Source organism: Monopterus albus, unplaced genomic scaffold (genome assembly GCF_001952655.1).
Source record: "Monopterus albus unplaced genomic scaffold, M_albus_1.0 scaffold4.1, whole genome shotgun sequence".
Taxonomy (NCBI): domain Eukaryota; kingdom Metazoa; phylum Chordata; class Actinopteri; order Synbranchiformes; family Synbranchidae; genus Monopterus; species Monopterus albus.
In genome coordinates this window covers 3,855,036-3,873,141 of record NW_018127884.1, presented here as the reverse complement: position 1 = coordinate 3,873,141, position 18,106 = coordinate 3,855,036, and the positions used below count along the sequence as shown (strand labels likewise).

General features: G+C 41.4%; 1 protein-coding gene across 2 annotated transcripts in view; it reads right to left on the bottom strand.

Moving 5' to 3' along the window:
• igdcc3 (immunoglobulin superfamily, DCC subclass, member 3) overlaps positions 1 to 18,106 on the bottom strand; it is a 60,750-nt gene that overhangs the window by 24,530 nt on the left and 18,114 nt on the right. For both annotated transcript variants that reach the window (XR_002275681.1, XM_020609910.1), the window contains exons 3-6: positions 4,121 to 4,265; positions 3,379 to 3,509; positions 2,936 to 3,073; positions 294 to 452 (exon numbers count right to left, since the gene is read on the bottom strand). Coding sequence is in view for 1 of the 2 variants with exons in the window: in XM_020609910.1 (XP_020465566.1) it covers positions 294 to 452; positions 2,936 to 3,073; positions 3,379 to 3,509; positions 4,121 to 4,265 (573 nt within the window). In the remaining variant the exon portion in view is untranslated. The remainder of the gene's footprint in view (positions 1 to 293; positions 453 to 2,935; positions 3,074 to 3,378; positions 3,510 to 4,120; positions 4,266 to 18,106) is intronic.

Genomic DNA, 18,106 nt, shown 5'->3' with positions numbered 1-18,106 from the left:
GTTTACCCACATGAAGAGCAAGTGCAGGGCAACACACTTAGCCGTCATGGAAAAGAAAATCATTCTGGAATATGCAGAGATGTCTCCAGCTGGGTTGCACATTACAACAAACACAACCAAAAGTGCTGTCTTGTGGGAAATCGGTGAAGTTATCATATGGTTGTTAAGGTGGGTGCACAGAGGGCCACCCACACAATTCACAAGCTTGACCTTACTGTATGTGCTTTGAGTTTCCTGCCATAACACCTACCCGATTTTTTAAAAATGGCATATTCCTTTTATCCAGAACCCACCTTGGACCACCAGACGTCCCTGAGCAGTCCTCCGAAGACGAGTCCCTGGTTTGTTAGCAGCACACACGTAGATCCCTGAGTGCTGCACACCAACATCAGAGATCATCAGGTTCCCTGTGCCAAGTACCTGGATTCCCTCCACACCAATGGGACGACCATCTATTCAGAAAAAAAGAGCAGCAGGAGCAGTTGAGAAGGACAGGCAAGAATTTACTGCACATGTGGCAGCGAAACAGGTCCCAGGTGTGCACATGTAAAGGGCTTAAATAACCAGCAAGAAAGATAAATTAAAGATATTGCTTGTTTACAGCCACAAGTCGACAGAGGCAGTGCTATTACTGGCCCTCCCAAAGGTCAAGGATGGAGCTTTCACACTGAAGTGTGTGATTCTCAGAATTGTAATGTCTTGTGACAAAGGTACCACAATAACAAACGCAAGGGTAAGAAAAGGAAAGGTCACCGAGTGTGTGTGAGGGATGTACCTGCTGTAATGGGCTGTTTTCATAGGGCGCCTGTGGTGACTGTCAGAGTGACATCTTGAAAATATAAGTCTCACTGTACCAACGCTTTTAACAGTCAGATACAGAAAATGTGTCAGTAGGCACTAGGGGACCAGAAACTCCAACTCCAACTTCTAATCTAAAAGCTCTTACACAATCCATCACTTACATCAAGCCTTTCAGTTCTTGCAGCAATTACATGATAAGCTCACACATTCCTGTGCTCCCTATCTGCAGTCTCAGCCCCAACAATGACTTCAGTCTGCCTCTGATATTAGCTATGGGGCCAAGGGGGTATTTTAATTCCATCTGCAGCCTTTAAGCCTTTATGGTCCAGATTTGATGTGTTAAAAGGCCAGACAGGAGGATAGGCACCATGCTGGACACATGCAGAGGCAGGACCTCCAGCTACAGACGTAAACCATATGGTCACAATTCAGCTTCAGCTTTCTGAGAACTCTAGCTCCTTCCTTTTTTTAAGTTTAAATTACAGTTTGTAATAAAATCTTTCTTTGAAAAACTACTTGCAATACTACATATATTATGTCAAGTTCTCGCACAACATGGCATCTTTTTTTTTCAGGTTTGTATGATCAAGTAATCAATACAGCAGTAAAACAACACAGACAAGACCAAAATAAATCATCTGAAAAATGCTGTTTTCTTTATGAAGGTCAGCAGACTGAAACAGCGACAATAAAGTAATGAGCCATATGTGGGACTGTTACATAAGTCAAAATAACAAAATACAGCAATTAAAACAAAAAAAATGTAGAAATAAAGGAATAGACCTAGAAAGTAAGCCAAATGTTATCTGTCAAATACACAATAGATATATAAACAGGAAATTAAACAAGACAATCAAGTGTGAAGCTGATTAGAAAAGGATAAAGCAAATTATCTCAGCAAACACACATTTCCTATGCCAAACCTCTTTCTCAGGGAAGTCAACCATTCACAAAGCAGCCATTAAACAAGAAGCTCGTCTTAACTGACAGCCAGTGCTCTAAAGCCAAACTGTGATAGGAGCTCTACAGTCTTTGTAGGAAATTCTGTAGCTTCATTTAGACAACATCTAATTTTGTGGTGATGGACAATGAAGAAAACAATTCTTAATAAATGATGATTAATTGAAATGAAATAAAACACTCCAACGTGCATACCAAGTGCTTTTGCTCTGCATCTGACATTATGATATGCTTTGCTGCCATTCATGCATTTTTCTATTATCACTAACTAACTTACTGGATTGTGAAGTAACAGTTCAGTGGGCTTTCATCTGTTCTTTTCTTGCCTTTTTTCAACTATGTTTTGTTCCCTCTCCTTTGCCCCCATCGGTTTCTCTTTGTCAGGCACTAATTAACTTAGTGTCAGAAAAGAAAGAGCACAAGCTAGCAGGCTGTGGTGCTGTTCACTGAATAGCAGCAAACCGACCCTGGCATTAAGGAGTGACTGATGTGAAACTATCAGATTCATTATGCAGTTTATCCCAGCCTCCTAGCCGTAATCTAATACATACGAATCCCATCGTGTTAGCATTTCATTCTACCGACACAGTGGAAGGCAATACCTCAATCTGATTATGCCCAAATGCTTGGGAGGAGCAGCAGTTTAGATTTGGAACAGCAAATCAGAGTGGATAATAGGAAAAGCAAACAGATAGACGATTGAAAATTTGATCACATCAGACTTTGAGTGATATTCAAAAAATGCTCACAGAGGGAGGGAGAAGCTATCCGTATCTGTCGCAGCACCTTGTAGCAATTACTCAGAGGCTCTCCAGTGCTTCAGAGGAGGTTCATGAGATGAAGCATGCATTTATCTGCAGAGCTGGATGCTATGTTTATCCCTAAAGCCTGAATCGTACTGCCTCATGTGTACACAATAGATGACCTCCTGAATCAAATGCATTCTGTCCACACACATACATCACACAATGCAGGACGGATCAAAGCTCTGCTGCAAAGAAGGTATTAACACGTAAGAACACAAAGAACATACGACCCACCCAAAACACTGAGACTTTACATGTTCAAATGCAAATGTAAATCTTCAAACGCATACATTGAAAACTACTAGCTACATACAGTATATGCACATGCTGGGGCCTTTTCTTTGGTCTGTTGAGGATTTTTTTCTCACCTAGTCTGCTCCAGGACACAATGGGCCGAGGGTATCCAGTAGCAACACACTCCAAGATAGCGGTTTGGTGAACAGTGAGGGTCAGGTTTTCTGGGCCAACCAGGATCATAGGCTCTTTGTAAACAGATGACTGGGAGCCTGGAACAAAAGGGAGAGGTGAGCAAAAGATGAGAATGATCCTGATGGACAGCATCCTTTAATTGGATTTCTCTAGAGTGCATTAGCTCGATATGTCGTATCTATTAGATCAGGCAGTGGAACAATTGGTTTGCACAATCTTAGAAATAAGCTGTGTAGATAAACAGAGGAGAATGCAGTAATTATATTCGCAGTGACCTGTGTGCAACACAGATTTGAAGTTAAGTTAATCTACAGTGAAGGACTAGATTAATGTGACAAAAAACAAAGTCTGCTCATCATATGTAGAGGTGAAATGTATCAACCTGAAACAGTGAGGAGTGCTTTAGCACTGTATTTTACTCCAGCACTGTTATGGGCCACACAGCAGAACTTTCCACTGTCCTCCTCATGGATTCCTGTAATCTGCAGAACACCTGTTGGCAGCAGTGTGTACCTACGAGACAGAAGGAAATAGCAGCACTGAGACTTGGTAACTGACTTGTAACGTGCTGCCATCTCTTGTAAGTGTCAACATTTGCTATAACACTGTGGTATGGAAACACCACAACAGAAGATGCTGTAGCAAATGACCTTGGCAGAAATCTATGCCGGACAGGCTTCAGAAAAATACTTGTAAAAATCTCAAAAGCTCACTTATTTTGAAACATCCTTCCTTCCAAAAAAAGACAGAGCCTTTAGAACCAAAACTACCAGGTTCAGAAATAGCACTTTTCCAGAAGCTGTTCATCTCTATAACTCTATAACATGATTATTTTACTTGGTTGTTATTTATGAGCATTGATTAGGTTTTTGAATTTTATTTTATCAGTTTCTTTTAAATATAGATGTGAATGTGTGCGTGTGTGTGTGAAGACAGATGCATTGGCGTTAAATTATTGTCTTCTTTTATGTCTGTGTTTGACACTTAGCATTGTTTGTCGTCTGTGCTGTCATTTGTATTGGTTTGTTTTAATTGTGAGCTCACCAAAGTGAATTCCTACCAACTACGGTGAAATGGCAGTAAAGCATTGAACTGAACTGAACTGTGCTGTGGTTTGATCAAACCTGTCGTCCTGGGTGTCCACTGGCCGGTTGTCTTTTTCCCAGCTGATGATGGGCTCTGGCAGACCATGGATCTGACACTGGAATCTAGCCACACCGGACTCCTCAACATGCACCGACTCTGGCTGGACATGGAAGTCTGCCATTGCTGAAAAGGGAGGGAGAGGGGGATATCAGGTAATCACATATCTCAACACAGCTATAGCATCTAGTTCTGCAGCATTCATAGATCTTCAGATACTTCTTGGCTTCATTTTAAAAAGATTTTACATAATCAGTGTAATCAGGTTTATTGGCTAGATATAGACAGTTGTTCTGATATGGTTTTCTTGTCTGTTACCATTAGGCTATATCTGCAAGGGTCAGGTAAAATAGGTAATAGGTATATTACATGTACCGGATAAACTAGTGGGTCAGAGATGGGTCTATCTAGCTGGCATGGCCACAGGTTTTGGCTGAACTCTAATCTAAACAACTACAGAATACAGAGACTATGATATTTATGGTTTGGTTTCATTTAATTATATATGTTCTTTGTCTTTGTATGTCCTGGGCCCATGTTGACAAGAGAAGACAGATGAACAGTATATAAAGCACAGTCATCAGCTGCTGAAGGTGATCTCTACACATACTGTTTCTATAGATTAGGCCTGCCATATGGATTTCCTGCCATATGTTATCACTTAGTATGTATATCAGGCACATTTATATGAATTTATGTTCACACACACACACACACACACAGCAAAACCAGTATCAATATCCCTACAGAGAGCCTCATTCAGCTGCACTTCACATATCTCCTCCCTGCAGAACAAAGCCAGCACCAAATGTGGAGCCAGTGACAAACTTAATTAGAAAGAGGCCCTCTCCTTCCACAGTTCTCCCACTTCTTCAACACAAGTGTACTCATTTAAATGTCAACCATAATTAACTTGGACGGAAGAGGACTTATCTGAACACTGTTAGCATAACAAGAGGGACGGATCCCTAATTATTTCATAGCCTCCCATTCTTCGCAACCTGTAGCTTGCATTAATTCATTAATTACAGGACCAGCGAGCAGCACTATTCAGAAAGCTTATTTATGCCTGAAACATGCCTAGCTGTGGTCTGTTTGCCCTTAATCTATTGTCTTTTGTTTTCCCAGCTTCTAAAATTCAGTGTGTGTGTTTGTGCATATTATTGCTCCCACACCACAAGTGTGTCTTTATGTTGCACTGAGGATAGTCAGTTTTATTTGTTTACTGACTACTATTTCTGGTTGAATCGTTTATACTGAAGTATCATTCGTGATTATTTTACACTGCTGTAAGGGGTTAATACACAGCGCAGTTTAAAATGTCTGTATTTAAATAAAACTACACTACAAATATTCCGTTTAATGACCAAAACATCGAGAGACACACAGAGAGTGAGATACTCATATAAAGTGGCTTTCGACCAATGTGGCTGTGTCAGTGGTCTAAAGCAGTGATTATTCATTCCATTTCAGAGCTTAATGAGAAGTGTGGCAATCTCCAGCGCAACTTGACCTCAGCTCCCTGAATGGATGTATATAGAGCTCTGATGAAAATTTAAACTGCTAATTTGCTATTCGCCCAGTAGTAAAAGTTCACTTGCCTAAACATTGAATTCTCTGTGAGAAGAGATGGCATTTTCATTGTTTCCATTATTCTGCCTCAAAAAACACCCCCAAAAGTTGTGCCACTTTTATTTTGCCTCTCTACTAAAAGATCACACTTAAACAGCTGAACCTCTTACTGGAGTAACTCAGCCTAAGTCCATATAACGGTCCAGCTGCAATTTTTCCACCTGGGACTCACAACCATAAAAGGTTTTAAGCCAGCTTCACTGACAAGTTCACATGGCACAGAGACATAAGTAATATTTTATCACCAAACCAATATATTAGTACAAAAACAGCTATTTGCATGTCCTTTAGATAACATTGGTTTCCACTGAGTGAACTTCAAGCCCTAGAATATATTAGTACAAAAACAGCTATTTGCCCTAGGAGACTACCACTATTAATGCAGAGGGTTTAGGTGCAGTGAAACAGCTAGGAATCCTACAGCAGGGAGTTTAGAGAGACTCTTGATCGAGGGAGGTCACTATCTCAACTAAAGATGTACACATTCAGGGATGCTGCTGTTTGTACTGTCATTGTAAATTGGAAACACTGGGGATGTGGAAATGTGGAACAAAACTGCACTTGAAATACTGAAGAATGGAGGAGAAACTGCACCTATAGAAGCTCTCGTGTGCATCTTTGCCAAGTAGTCATGGTGTCTGCTGGGCAGTTGTATGTCCACTGACACAACCCCCCCAATGGGCCCCACCCTCATACATAAAACATGGTTTCTCTAAGAGGCCCACACCCCTGTAACAGTCAACACACTGGAAGAATCAGCCACACCTAGAAAATTCACAGTAAGCTTACATATGCAGATACAGAACACATAGAGAAGCAGGCAAACTAGTTACCGCTCTGCACTGGATGTAAAGAAAAACTGCCATTGGTAATCCGCATTGTGCATGTGCCAGTTACTGTTAGAGAGGCTGCAGATTAGCTACAGCACATAAACAAATGTAAAAAGCTGCTTCAGTGGAAACACACAACTATATCTGTCACTGTCCAGACTGTCAGACAAGACAGACACGTGAGGCAAGAAGTGCACTCATACTCATCCCAACACAGAGCCCTAGCAGACATGGTTTGCTATTGTTTTTCACTCTTCCTTTGTCAAGTGTTGACAGACACTCACACATTATTTAAGACTGTCCACTAACAGCATGACGCTGCTGGCTTAAATGGAGCAGGTCTAATTACTGCAACAAGGGAAAGAAGGGTTGGGGTGCATACTAAAAAGAAATCCATACACAAGATGCCAAGGGAGGAGATGGCTCCTTGAACATATGTTTGACGGTTCCTTGGTGACAACCACAAAAGAAAAATGAGTGAGGGAGTAACATGAGCGAAGGTCACAGACAGGAAATGTGAGGCGTGGTGATTTAGATGGGTAGCTAAGCTGTAAATCAGGTCTTGTCAAAACTCTGGCTTCTAAGCATAGACAACAAGTGAGTGGCACTGCCCTGCTGTGTGTTTCACAATCTCTAACCATACAAGTTGCAAGGGTCTCAGAACCAGGCAGAAATCTGTTTGACATCCATACGCTAGAATTTTACACAAAGGATGAAATACAAATGCAAGTGCTGATGTACTATTACTGATTATTAGATTTGAAGCCCAAGGACGAGCTGAAAGGGCAGTCGATACTGATTAATTTCAACATTCTTCAATTCCACTCTATACTGGTAATATTCAACAGGAATTTAAGTCACTGGGTTTTTGTCCTTTTACATGCGAGCAACTCAGATCAATCTGACGATCTAGTGAAAAAACTAGTCATATCATTAGTCAAGAGACATGCAAGTCAACTGAGACTCCTCTAGTTAAACCTTTTTATTTTATTGTTTGTCAGCCAGTGTGCATTACAAAAGAAGGTAGGCCCAGCCTATAGTTTGTTGTCTTCTTCTCCTTATTTTGGTTTGCCAAACAGCAATCTGCTCAACACTTCCCCTGTGGTTGGGGTTGGGGGGAAGACCCACTTCAACGGTGATGCTGTACAATGCATGGATGCATAAGATCCAACGGCACTATTCAGCAAATTGCTGCCCAGAACAAGGAGAAAAAGACAACAAAATCCATTAGGACAAGAAATGCAGGTTAAAATTTCATGATTTGACTGACCACTTTCTGAATTTTTATTTTTGCCTAATGGCTCCAAACTAATAATCCAGTTCTTTATTATTCAGTTAAACAAACACAAACACACGCACACAACAGAGAATACATAACAAGGTGGTTAAAATGCCAAACTAAGCTGTTTCCTATTGCAGTAACTACAGTAATCAGCTAACCTAATGAGACAAGATACCACTTTTTAAAAAAAAAAAACTGACCTGTGTTCCCATGTCGTTGTTTTTTCCCCCAGTGCTGGGAGTGATTCATTGATATGACAGAGGTAATGATGCCAACAGAGGGACTGACATCCTCCAGCACCATTCAAACCTACAGCTACGGCGTGAAGCTTCAGTGAATACCTATGTTATAATGTCATTGCCCTCGCCTCCAGCCCCATGAGTCCTGTCAAGCCTGTGACATCATTAAGCCCATGTTGTTCAAGCAGCGGAGATGACTGCCATACTCACCCCACCCCCACACTGGTAAACCGGTGGAGGAAGAGCAAGGCTAATAAATAATAGAGATGGTGCACAGGGCTATTCCAGCATGGAAAGCCCACACTTCAGCCTTTAAATAGGCATCCCTGAAATAGCAGGCTCTGTGTTATAACCCTGGAGATGGCTTTTTAATGCAGATGTGATTTTTTTTTTTATCAGCTCCCTGACCCTCTATAGAAACCCCACTCCTCCCCTGCCCTGCACCCAAGCCTGGCACACCTGCGATCAATCTGCTGGTTCGTGATGTGTGATGCTTATCAGCTACGAATGGAAGGGCTGCATGTGCGTGGGCTATACAAGCACTTATTTTTCTCCTTTAATGCTTTCGCACATCAATGCCTCCCCATGCATGTACAAAAGCATCAGCTGAACAGCACATCTGCCACTCAGGCTCAGGTGGCAGACATCCAGATGTACAGACAGCAGGGCTCAGGAACCAGGCCTATTGATCATTTATATTAAAAGCTCTCCAATATAACTGTAATATGATACTGTGTACAAATCATACTGTAGCATATATTTTTTGTTGTACCTGGTGATATAGTATTGCTTCTTTATCAACAGGGCTGTGTGGTGGTCCAGTGCAAACTTTGCCTTTACACATGTGGACATGGACAGTTTATGTGATTTCACTAAGAACTATCCTTTAGCCTTTCGTTTCTCGCAGACACATATCAGCACACATGGCTGAGCTAAATGTCAACCACACGTATTCTGTCCACTTCAGTTACCAAACTAGTTTCTATCTCATGACTTTACAGCCTTTCCTATACATGTCTTTGCCATTTTCCTCTACTTCTGATCTTCCCTTGCATTACAATTATATTTTGACTGGAATTTCTGCTTGTACTGTAAGCCTCTTTACATTTTGGCTCTCCAGTGGTGTGACTGTCCTTAGCCCATTGTATTGATCAATACTGTGCAGCTTGTATGCACCAGGTTAAATACAGTAAGACAGATGGAGGCTATTAAGTCTCACTGTAGTAGGTGGAGGAAGCAGCAATGCAACAAAAGTTTATTTATCACATATATTTCTAACATTATTCTTCCTTAAACCAAGAAGGTCATGAAGGGCATGCTGAGTGACCAGAAAAATACAAACCCCTCTGCACTGTAATGCAATCCAATAATACAGCTCTGTAATTAGCACAGGTTCTGATGATGTTAACAAATTAATACTCTAAGTGGACCAGACAGTTGTGGCTCAGGGGGTAGAGCGGTCACCCCCTAACTGGAATGTTAGCTGTTCAGTTCCTGTTCTCCCCAGTCCACAAGTTGCTACTGATGGCCAGAATAGTGCCCTGCAGGGACAGCGCCACCTTCAGTATGTCTGTGTGTGTGTGTTTTAAGCAAAAATACCTAAACAAAATTCCCTTGTTCAAGCTTCACTGTGCTGGTTTTGTTAATCTTCTATGTTATTAAACTAAATCTCTTTGAGTTTTGAACCCTTGTTCAGACAAAACAAGCAATCTGATATCATCTTGGCTTTTGGGATATTTGTGTTGTTGTTTTTTTTTACTATATGCTGACATTTAATTCACCAAATAACTAACTCATTAATCAAGAAAACAATGTACAGATTTTGGAGTTTTTAATATTTTTGCTCCAACATACAGTGCAGCAATTTTGTTATGTCTTGTTTCATCTCATATTATACTATAAGATATTACAGTTTTGTCCATTTTCATTACAGTCCGAGAAAACACTGTTATACATCCAGCCATGACAGCCAAAGCTGAACAAACACTTAAGCACTTAAGCAGTGTAAATTATAAGTGTGGAAACATAGAATTTCACCTGCTCTGCATCAGCTATTATGGTGGGAAAGGCACAATGTTCCCACTCTCTCGCCTAACCTCTTCACCCTGGGGACAAAATCTGGGCCCCTCCTGGTGCCCTGCTCTGTGCCTGTGTCTCCATCACACCCCTTACTCCTCCACCACTTCAAGCCCCTTCCACCATACACTACACCCTATCGTCCCCCTGGCCTCTGCCACCCCCACTCCAGCACCCCCATGCCTTGCACTCCTGCCCTTCCCCAACAGCCCTGGATCTCTGCATTAAGCCTCCTACACTCACTTCAGCATGCAGGCCCTAATTAAAGAGGGACCGATTAAAGCACAACAGATGCTGAACATTAAGGGATTATTTAAATGATTCGCAGTCACGGCTTGGGTAAGATTAGAGACAAGTGAGAGAGAAAAGCGAGAGTGGCAAAGCTGGGCGGGTACAACTGAGAGAGGAGGGTTAAAATAACACACAAACCAGTGCCATGAAAAGTAGTATTTGATCTAAATTTAACTGCCTGTGTTTCTCCTTGTTGGTGTCAAACTTGTTGATATAGTTTTCTTTGAGTAATATATAAAAAAGCAAATGTTTTACAAGTGCTTGTACATGTAGAGATGCCTACAAAGAAAGGATTCAATGTGTGAGACTAAAGAGCAGGTGTTTAGTATCATTTAAGAACTAACTGAGCGTAAAACTGCACATATCAAATATTCGCTCAAGATAATTAGAGAGACGGGACAAAATGGCTCAAAGACTTTGCCAATACTTAGTCTGATAGTATTTTCCATGCTGCCAAACACATATTCTAGTTTACTCTAGAACAAATATGGCTTCAACACACAGGTGGGCCACACACTTTTCTATGCTCACATGTCCAGTCTCAGGACCTTATAGAGTCTCATGAGGGTTCACATGTGCATACTGTGCAACCGTCTCAGAGACACCCACAGGCACTTCTACACCGACAAGTACACAAAGCCTGCGTCTTAATGAGGCTTTCTGTCCCGATCACCTCAAAGGTTGATGCACAAGTAAAAAGCGACTTGTGAAAGGAACATAGACCAAGTGTGAGCTGTTTTTTTTAATCTTCATATGCTGTCTCACTATCACCTCAGTGTAATTTGTTAAATTTGAGAGCACAACACCTCTGTTGAATCAGTATGCAGCCTAGAGCTTTCCTGGATTTGAGAACACAGACAGATTCTCTACTCAAAAGAATTCGATCTTCTCTTAACTTGCCCACCTCCTAAGTTTGTCCCACTGCCAAATTACCACCTTATTAGGAACACAGCATGTGGTATAGCCCCAGACAAATGAAGTCCAATCCCCTTGTCAGGCTAGTCACTTTCCCACTAGCCACAACAAGACTGTTTTTTTTTCTTAAAGAGAGTGTCTGTCTAAAAAGCTGAATAATGATACTGGAGTTCTGTTGATATTCCAAGTTGAGTGCCTTACCTAAGAGTTACAGGAGCACAAAATCATGGGTTTATCTTAGGTAAGTTTTAAACTCCAGTATGGTAGTAATTATTCTTTATCCCCAAATTTGGACAGAAAACAATTTTTCAGGAAAGGTGATGAAAGAAACCTCTTATAGAAAAACAAACTGGAAAGCTATCAGAACAGAAGCTAAGTGGGTCAGGATTTAGCCTCTCTATAGGCCGCTGAGTTCCGACAATTTGTCTTTAACGTGCAAGCTGAGAATAAATCTTTTAAGGCAATGAAATTCTTTTCTCTTGAGCATTTCAAGGAGCACTAAGCTTTCCTTAACAGTTGAAATTCATCTAGTCACACAGGAAGAAATTCACCTACTTTTCTTGCGCATGTACTCTTTACACATGTATGCTCATAATATAACTCTTAGGAGAACAGCATCACTGAGACAAGACAGGACAAGAGAAGTAATTTCCTCTTTGTGCTTTTGGTCAAATCCTAAATCAGTTTTTTCCCCCCGAAACCCTCGTTCTCCAAGCATTTATTACTTAGAGTAATAAACCTTTAAAAAAAAGATGTGGATGCTTCTTCTTTCCACCTTAGCTGGGAAGAGACGATGCTTTCACAATGCCTTTCTGTATTTTCCAAGAGGCCACGTATCTAATTAATATCACCAATACCTCAGCGTGCAACTGCCTGCTTTGGAATTCAAATGAGATGTCTCTCCCATCATCCAAGCAGTATATATGAGCTCAAATCCACATGAATTATGTGCTGCCTTTTATTCATCTCTTTCATTGCACGCTGTCTGCGCAAAATTGATATCCTGCAACTGCTTTATCCCTGCCCTGGCTTGTCTTGTTTTGTTTCTTGGTATTGGGGAGTTTGAAGTATTTTAAAATGTTTAGAGACATCTGGTGTAAAATAACATTTATATTCAAATGTAAATGCCATTAAATTCTTCTTTGACTTGTCTCCACCTCTTGTTTTGTGAGGCCAGAAATAAGTGAAGCTTGCAGACAGCAGTGGCCCTGAATAACAACCTGGACAGACATTTGGCATCACAATTCTCCTCAGTCAAACACTCATTACTTCCCCCTCATTAACGGACAACTGTTGGGTTGGGAGGCCGCTTTGAGGAGGCCACAATGAATCTCTCCTGAGAAGTCTTTGTGCTGCTGTTTCTTGATCATACATCACTGGTGGACAAGACATAAATCTAGAGAAATGTCTGAGTTTAATACACCTCGTGTGTTCTTTTCTGAAAGTGTAGCATGCAGCGTTAACTATGCACCTGACAGTGACTTTGAGGGGGACTGGTCTGGGCCAGTGGTAGATGGATGACCCCACATCTGGCACTCCCACAGGACATCTGAAAGAAGCAGGGCGGGACTGCTCCATGCACTGCACTACAGCTCACAGTACCCTGAAAACAGGGATCCCCAAATGGCTGAAACGGCTGCGTAAATCTCACGCCTTTGCCACTCCATCACACACACACACACACAGACAGACACAAGAGAAGAACCTGGTGGTAGTGAGAGGGCGGTCCACTGTCCTTCAGCTGTGTGGTTCCCACTGTGCATTTATCTGTGTCTCAGCGTCCCTACTGATCTCCATATCCTCACATCACAGGTCTGAAATATAAGCTGTATAAATACAAATCTCCAGTTTAGGGCTGGATAATATGACCCTTTTCCCCTCAGTATCACTGATGGTACACATTAACTGATTTTCCTTCTGTTTTCAGAAAAATATCGCCTTTTAGATTTGTAGTAGCCATAAAACTACAACCCCCTTTCATACATTTTGTTTTGAGTTCCCACAAATTTTTCTCCAGCATAACATATCTATGTTTACTATAGCTACCCACCAATACAAAACGACAATGACAAGTACGTATGTCTCCACTGAGAACGAAGGGGATCTGGTAAAGTGGTGCCACATAACTTAAGATGCAGTAGAAGATGATTCTAAAGTTAGAACATTCAGTGTGTTATCTGTAGAAACTGACAAACAGCGAGCAAGAAATGGCAAAATGGTAGCAAATGAAATTCTATATCATTTATTGTGCTGTGTCAGCAGCAACTGTTAGCAAGCTAAATCATGTGGCTAAAGTTAGCAATACATCATCGACTGTTTACGTGTACAACAAATAAAATAACAACTCTGTATCGGTATTGAAGTCTTTCGGAGTTTGAAAGTCCTTCCACCTTTTAAATATTATACATATGTGCGATAACACAGACTAACAATATACCGCACCCCTTGAATAGCTGTCGTCATTGATTTCATCTGTGTTGGCTAGGCTGCCCAGTTCCTCCACGCCTCACAATGATGTGGTCCACAGTAAAACAGCTGTTTGCATTGCTTGCTTGACAGAATATACTGTATATTTTCTAATATTACAGTATAAGCAGTAAAAATCAAGCATCCACAGTTACAGACATTTTACAGAAAATCTGAACTAGCCAAAGTAATCAGATTTTTCTCTCCTAGCTCTGGTCCAGTCGCTTCAAACTAAGCAGCTAAGCAAAGGCCTGAGCCACATATGGAGCTAATTTCCATATATACAATGTATGCATGCCCCCAAAATCTTCATTTTAGCAGTGTTTGTGGCATTGGTGAGTGTAGATAGTAATCTCTCAGTAAATGGCGCAATTCTCTGCTTATCCATACTATGCAGGCCTACCCTCATATTAGACAGTTTTCTTTTCTGCCTTTCCTCTTTCTGCTTTTTTCTCCTTCCTACTTTCTCACTCACAGAATCATTAACAAGAATGGCCAGGCAATTATGGTAGTTAAAATGAAATTCTTTATATCCTCCATTAATTTAATGGCAACTGGCTTTAACTTAAGTCTAATATCCCCACAACCTGCTACATTTACCTTATCTGTGAATGGAAGATGGGAATATGTAGTAACAGAGATCAAGTATCCATATGCAGAGGAGAAGGGCTGTGGCCATAATACAGCACGGTGCACACAGGTTAGCCATTAAAAACCACAAGTTGGAATGTTTGTGTGTGCAGGGTGCTGATGAAATCTGGCTCATTTATTTCTGATGTCCATCCATGTTCCTTGGATACAAACTCTGAGACACACTGTCACTTTTATACTCAGCTTAGAACATTGTGGACACACACAGCATGGCTGATATGACAAAGGCGGACAGACGTACATGCACGTACTAATACGCAAAAACTAGTTTCCCTCCTCGCATGCATGCACGCACATGCAGACACACGTACAATCGCTCACACCCCTCCTTACTCTGTCAGCTCAACTGACAGCAGTAATGAGTTTCTTCTCTGCATAAGGCAACTAGCACCCACTCAAGGGAATTTTTCAGGCTGAATTGCGGACATTAATCACAATGCTGGGCAACCACGTGTGCGGCAAACATAGATGTGTGTGTAGTGTGCATGGGTCCACAACATAGTACAGGAGGAGCTGGTGACAGAAGGAGTGGACTGATGAGGTAGAAATGAAAGATCATAAAAACATAACAGTGTTTCATAAAAAAAACGTTCTGTTTGAGAGCCAGGTCTGGGTCTTGGCTCACACTGGGTCAAATAAAGGATAAAGACAGGGAGTACCAAAAGTCCAGATGCTCTATTCTGTAAATATGAGCTCAATTACCAGGAGGTGAAATGCGGTGACATCAATCATCACCAACCAGAGAGGTGGGAGATACAGTACTTCTGCCAACCACTGCACGCCTTTAGCAGCAACAAAGACACATTCACATACATGAAAACAAACAAACATGCTGTGTGTGCTGAGGACTTAATTGATACATATCATGGTGCAAAGAGAAAGGCAGTGAAATAAATACAAACTAATTCTAGGGCAGCTACAGTGACAGCAGCCCTTGCAGCATTTAAGATAATGACGGGAGAACAAGAGAGTAGCAGCCATTAATAAGGCGAATTGCCATCGCCTCGATTTGTAACATCACGTACTGTCACCACCACAACATCTTGTTGTTGAGGCAGCTAAAAACTCAGAATCTGCCTCCTCTTCTTTTCTTTTCATTATCTTTCCCTCCTTCCTTGTCCTCAGGCTGCCAGCAGACTGAGGTCACCGGGGATATCACTGCCCCTGCTGATCCGATGAACCCAGACGAGCCCCTTTTCTCCTCCAAGCTGGCTAATCACGACAGTATGCAGCCAGTAACCCCCACCACCTTTTGTACACGTGTGTGACTCCTCCAGCACACCCACTGCATGTAGCCACACCAATTCATGAGGAAAAATGACCACAGAGGAAGAGGAGCAGCACAAGAGAGAGAAAAGGCACGTGAAGGCCCTGTCATAATCACTTTATAACCACTTAATGTTACGAGACAGTGGGTGAGAAACGAAAGCCCTTTGTCTCTCCCTCCACCTATAGTGTGCGCACACAAAGACTGTGCAGATCCTTCATTTGTTATGATGGCATGTCTGTTTTTATCAGTTAATGAAATGCCGGGATTTTAGTAAACAAAGAGCAGCTTTGGATTTACCATTGTGAGAATTTTTTTCTGTGGATAAAAGCTCTCAAGGCTGTGGAATGTGGACAATGGATAAAATACCTGCTTTGTCTGTATAGTGATTTCTTGCTATAAATGAAATTCCTGTCAATTAACTGATTCATTGTGGCTCAAACATGTATTTTCCCATTAGATGAAAAAGTCTGCATGGACAGCTCATAAATTATATATTAATATTATATATTATTTTCAGTTCTAGGCATAAATATACAGTGACACATCAACTGATGTGTCCACTGACACTAAATGACTATTTTTTACATCCAAATATTGTGATATGTGGCAGAGCTGTGCAAGTCAACACCTGCTTCTGAGCAACCCCTCGCTCACATATCAGTGTTTCTGATATGAACACACAAGCCTGACCGTCATTCTCTTATTTCATTTCCCTGCAGTGGATGCACATCCATAAGCTGTTAGACATAAACGTTTATCACCGGCTCTTACAACCTGCCATCAGCCAGTAAACCCACTAAAAATAACTCACAAATAATGCCCACACTGGCAAATGGAGTGGGCTATTACACTACCAGCATCATGTTTCATCTTTTCACACTAAGGGAATGAAATGATCCACCTTACAACTTAGATGCGACATGGTGGATGATACAAAATTTATATGATTATAAAATAAACATATCCCCTGAGCCACTACCAAAAAAAAAAAAAAAAAAATCATTTTAAGCATCTCTTATGATGGGTCCTAAAAAGTAGGAATTAAACTTTAAATGGTGCTTTCAGATGGAAGAGAAAGCCACAGTAACATCTATGTGAGGGAACACACACTGGGCAGTGGGTCCACGCCTATGTACAGTCACTGGCACCAGTATGTGCACTCCATGTCAGTGTATTTATTTGATGGCAAGCACAGGTAATGTGCACCTTACAGTGATGAACTACAAGACTGAGGTCAGGGTAACGTTTTTCCAGCATGTTCAATTACCAAAGGGGCTGTTTCTTCAAACCAACTGAATGCACTGCTGTTGCTTTACATCCTGCTGCTTGTCGAAAGCTGCCCTTGAAACAAGGCTGTTAGGGTTAGGAAGTCACCAAACAGCACTGGAATGGAATGTTCCTTTCTGCCTCAAAGTCCAGCCTCCGGAGCCCGAGGGGCCTAGAGATCATTTGAGACCACAGATACATGCTACGCCTACGTAGGTTTTTACTCACATTTAAAGCACCTCTTCTGTCAACCAAAACTCTTGACACATGCTAGTGAATAGCAGAGTGGTTACTGATTAGAGCTACAACTTCCTATTTTCTTTATCGATATTATCATCATATACTCTGGCTGTTTTTAAATATGCAATATAAATAAAATAACCTGAACTGAATTGTGACCAAAAAAGCTTCAAAGGCCAAAAGGAGCAAAAAATAAATGATTAATTTTCTGTTGATTGACTATCAAATGTTTCAACTCTATTGATATATCAAATCAAATCAAATCAAATTTTATTTGTATAGCGCCAAATCACAACAAAAGTCATCTCAGGACACTTTACAAAGTAAGGTCTAGACCTTACTGTTATCAATATTATTACATAGGGAAAACCCAACAAATCCCCCTTGAGCAAGCACTTGGCGACAGTGGGGAGGAAAAACTCCCTTTAACGGAAGAAACCTCCGACAGACCCCGGCTCTTGGTGGGCGGCCTTCTGCCTCGACCGGTTGGGGTGAGTGGATAGAGGAGAGACAAAAGAAGAAAAGCAACAAGACACAACAATCAAACACTGATCAGGTCGATGTGGCTGGTGACTGCTCGTCAGAGACGTAGAGCTCCAGGGCAACCTGCAGAAAGGTACAGGGAGAGAGAGAGGACACACTACAGGAGAGAGGAGACACAAAGTTAGTGATGTGTAATGGTAGCATATAGAAGCATAGGGATAGAGGAAAGAACAGGAGAGGAGAGAAACTCAGAGCATCATGGGGCCCCCCAGCAGCCTAGGCCTATAGCAGCATAACTAAGGGAAGGCTCAGGGTCACCTGATCCA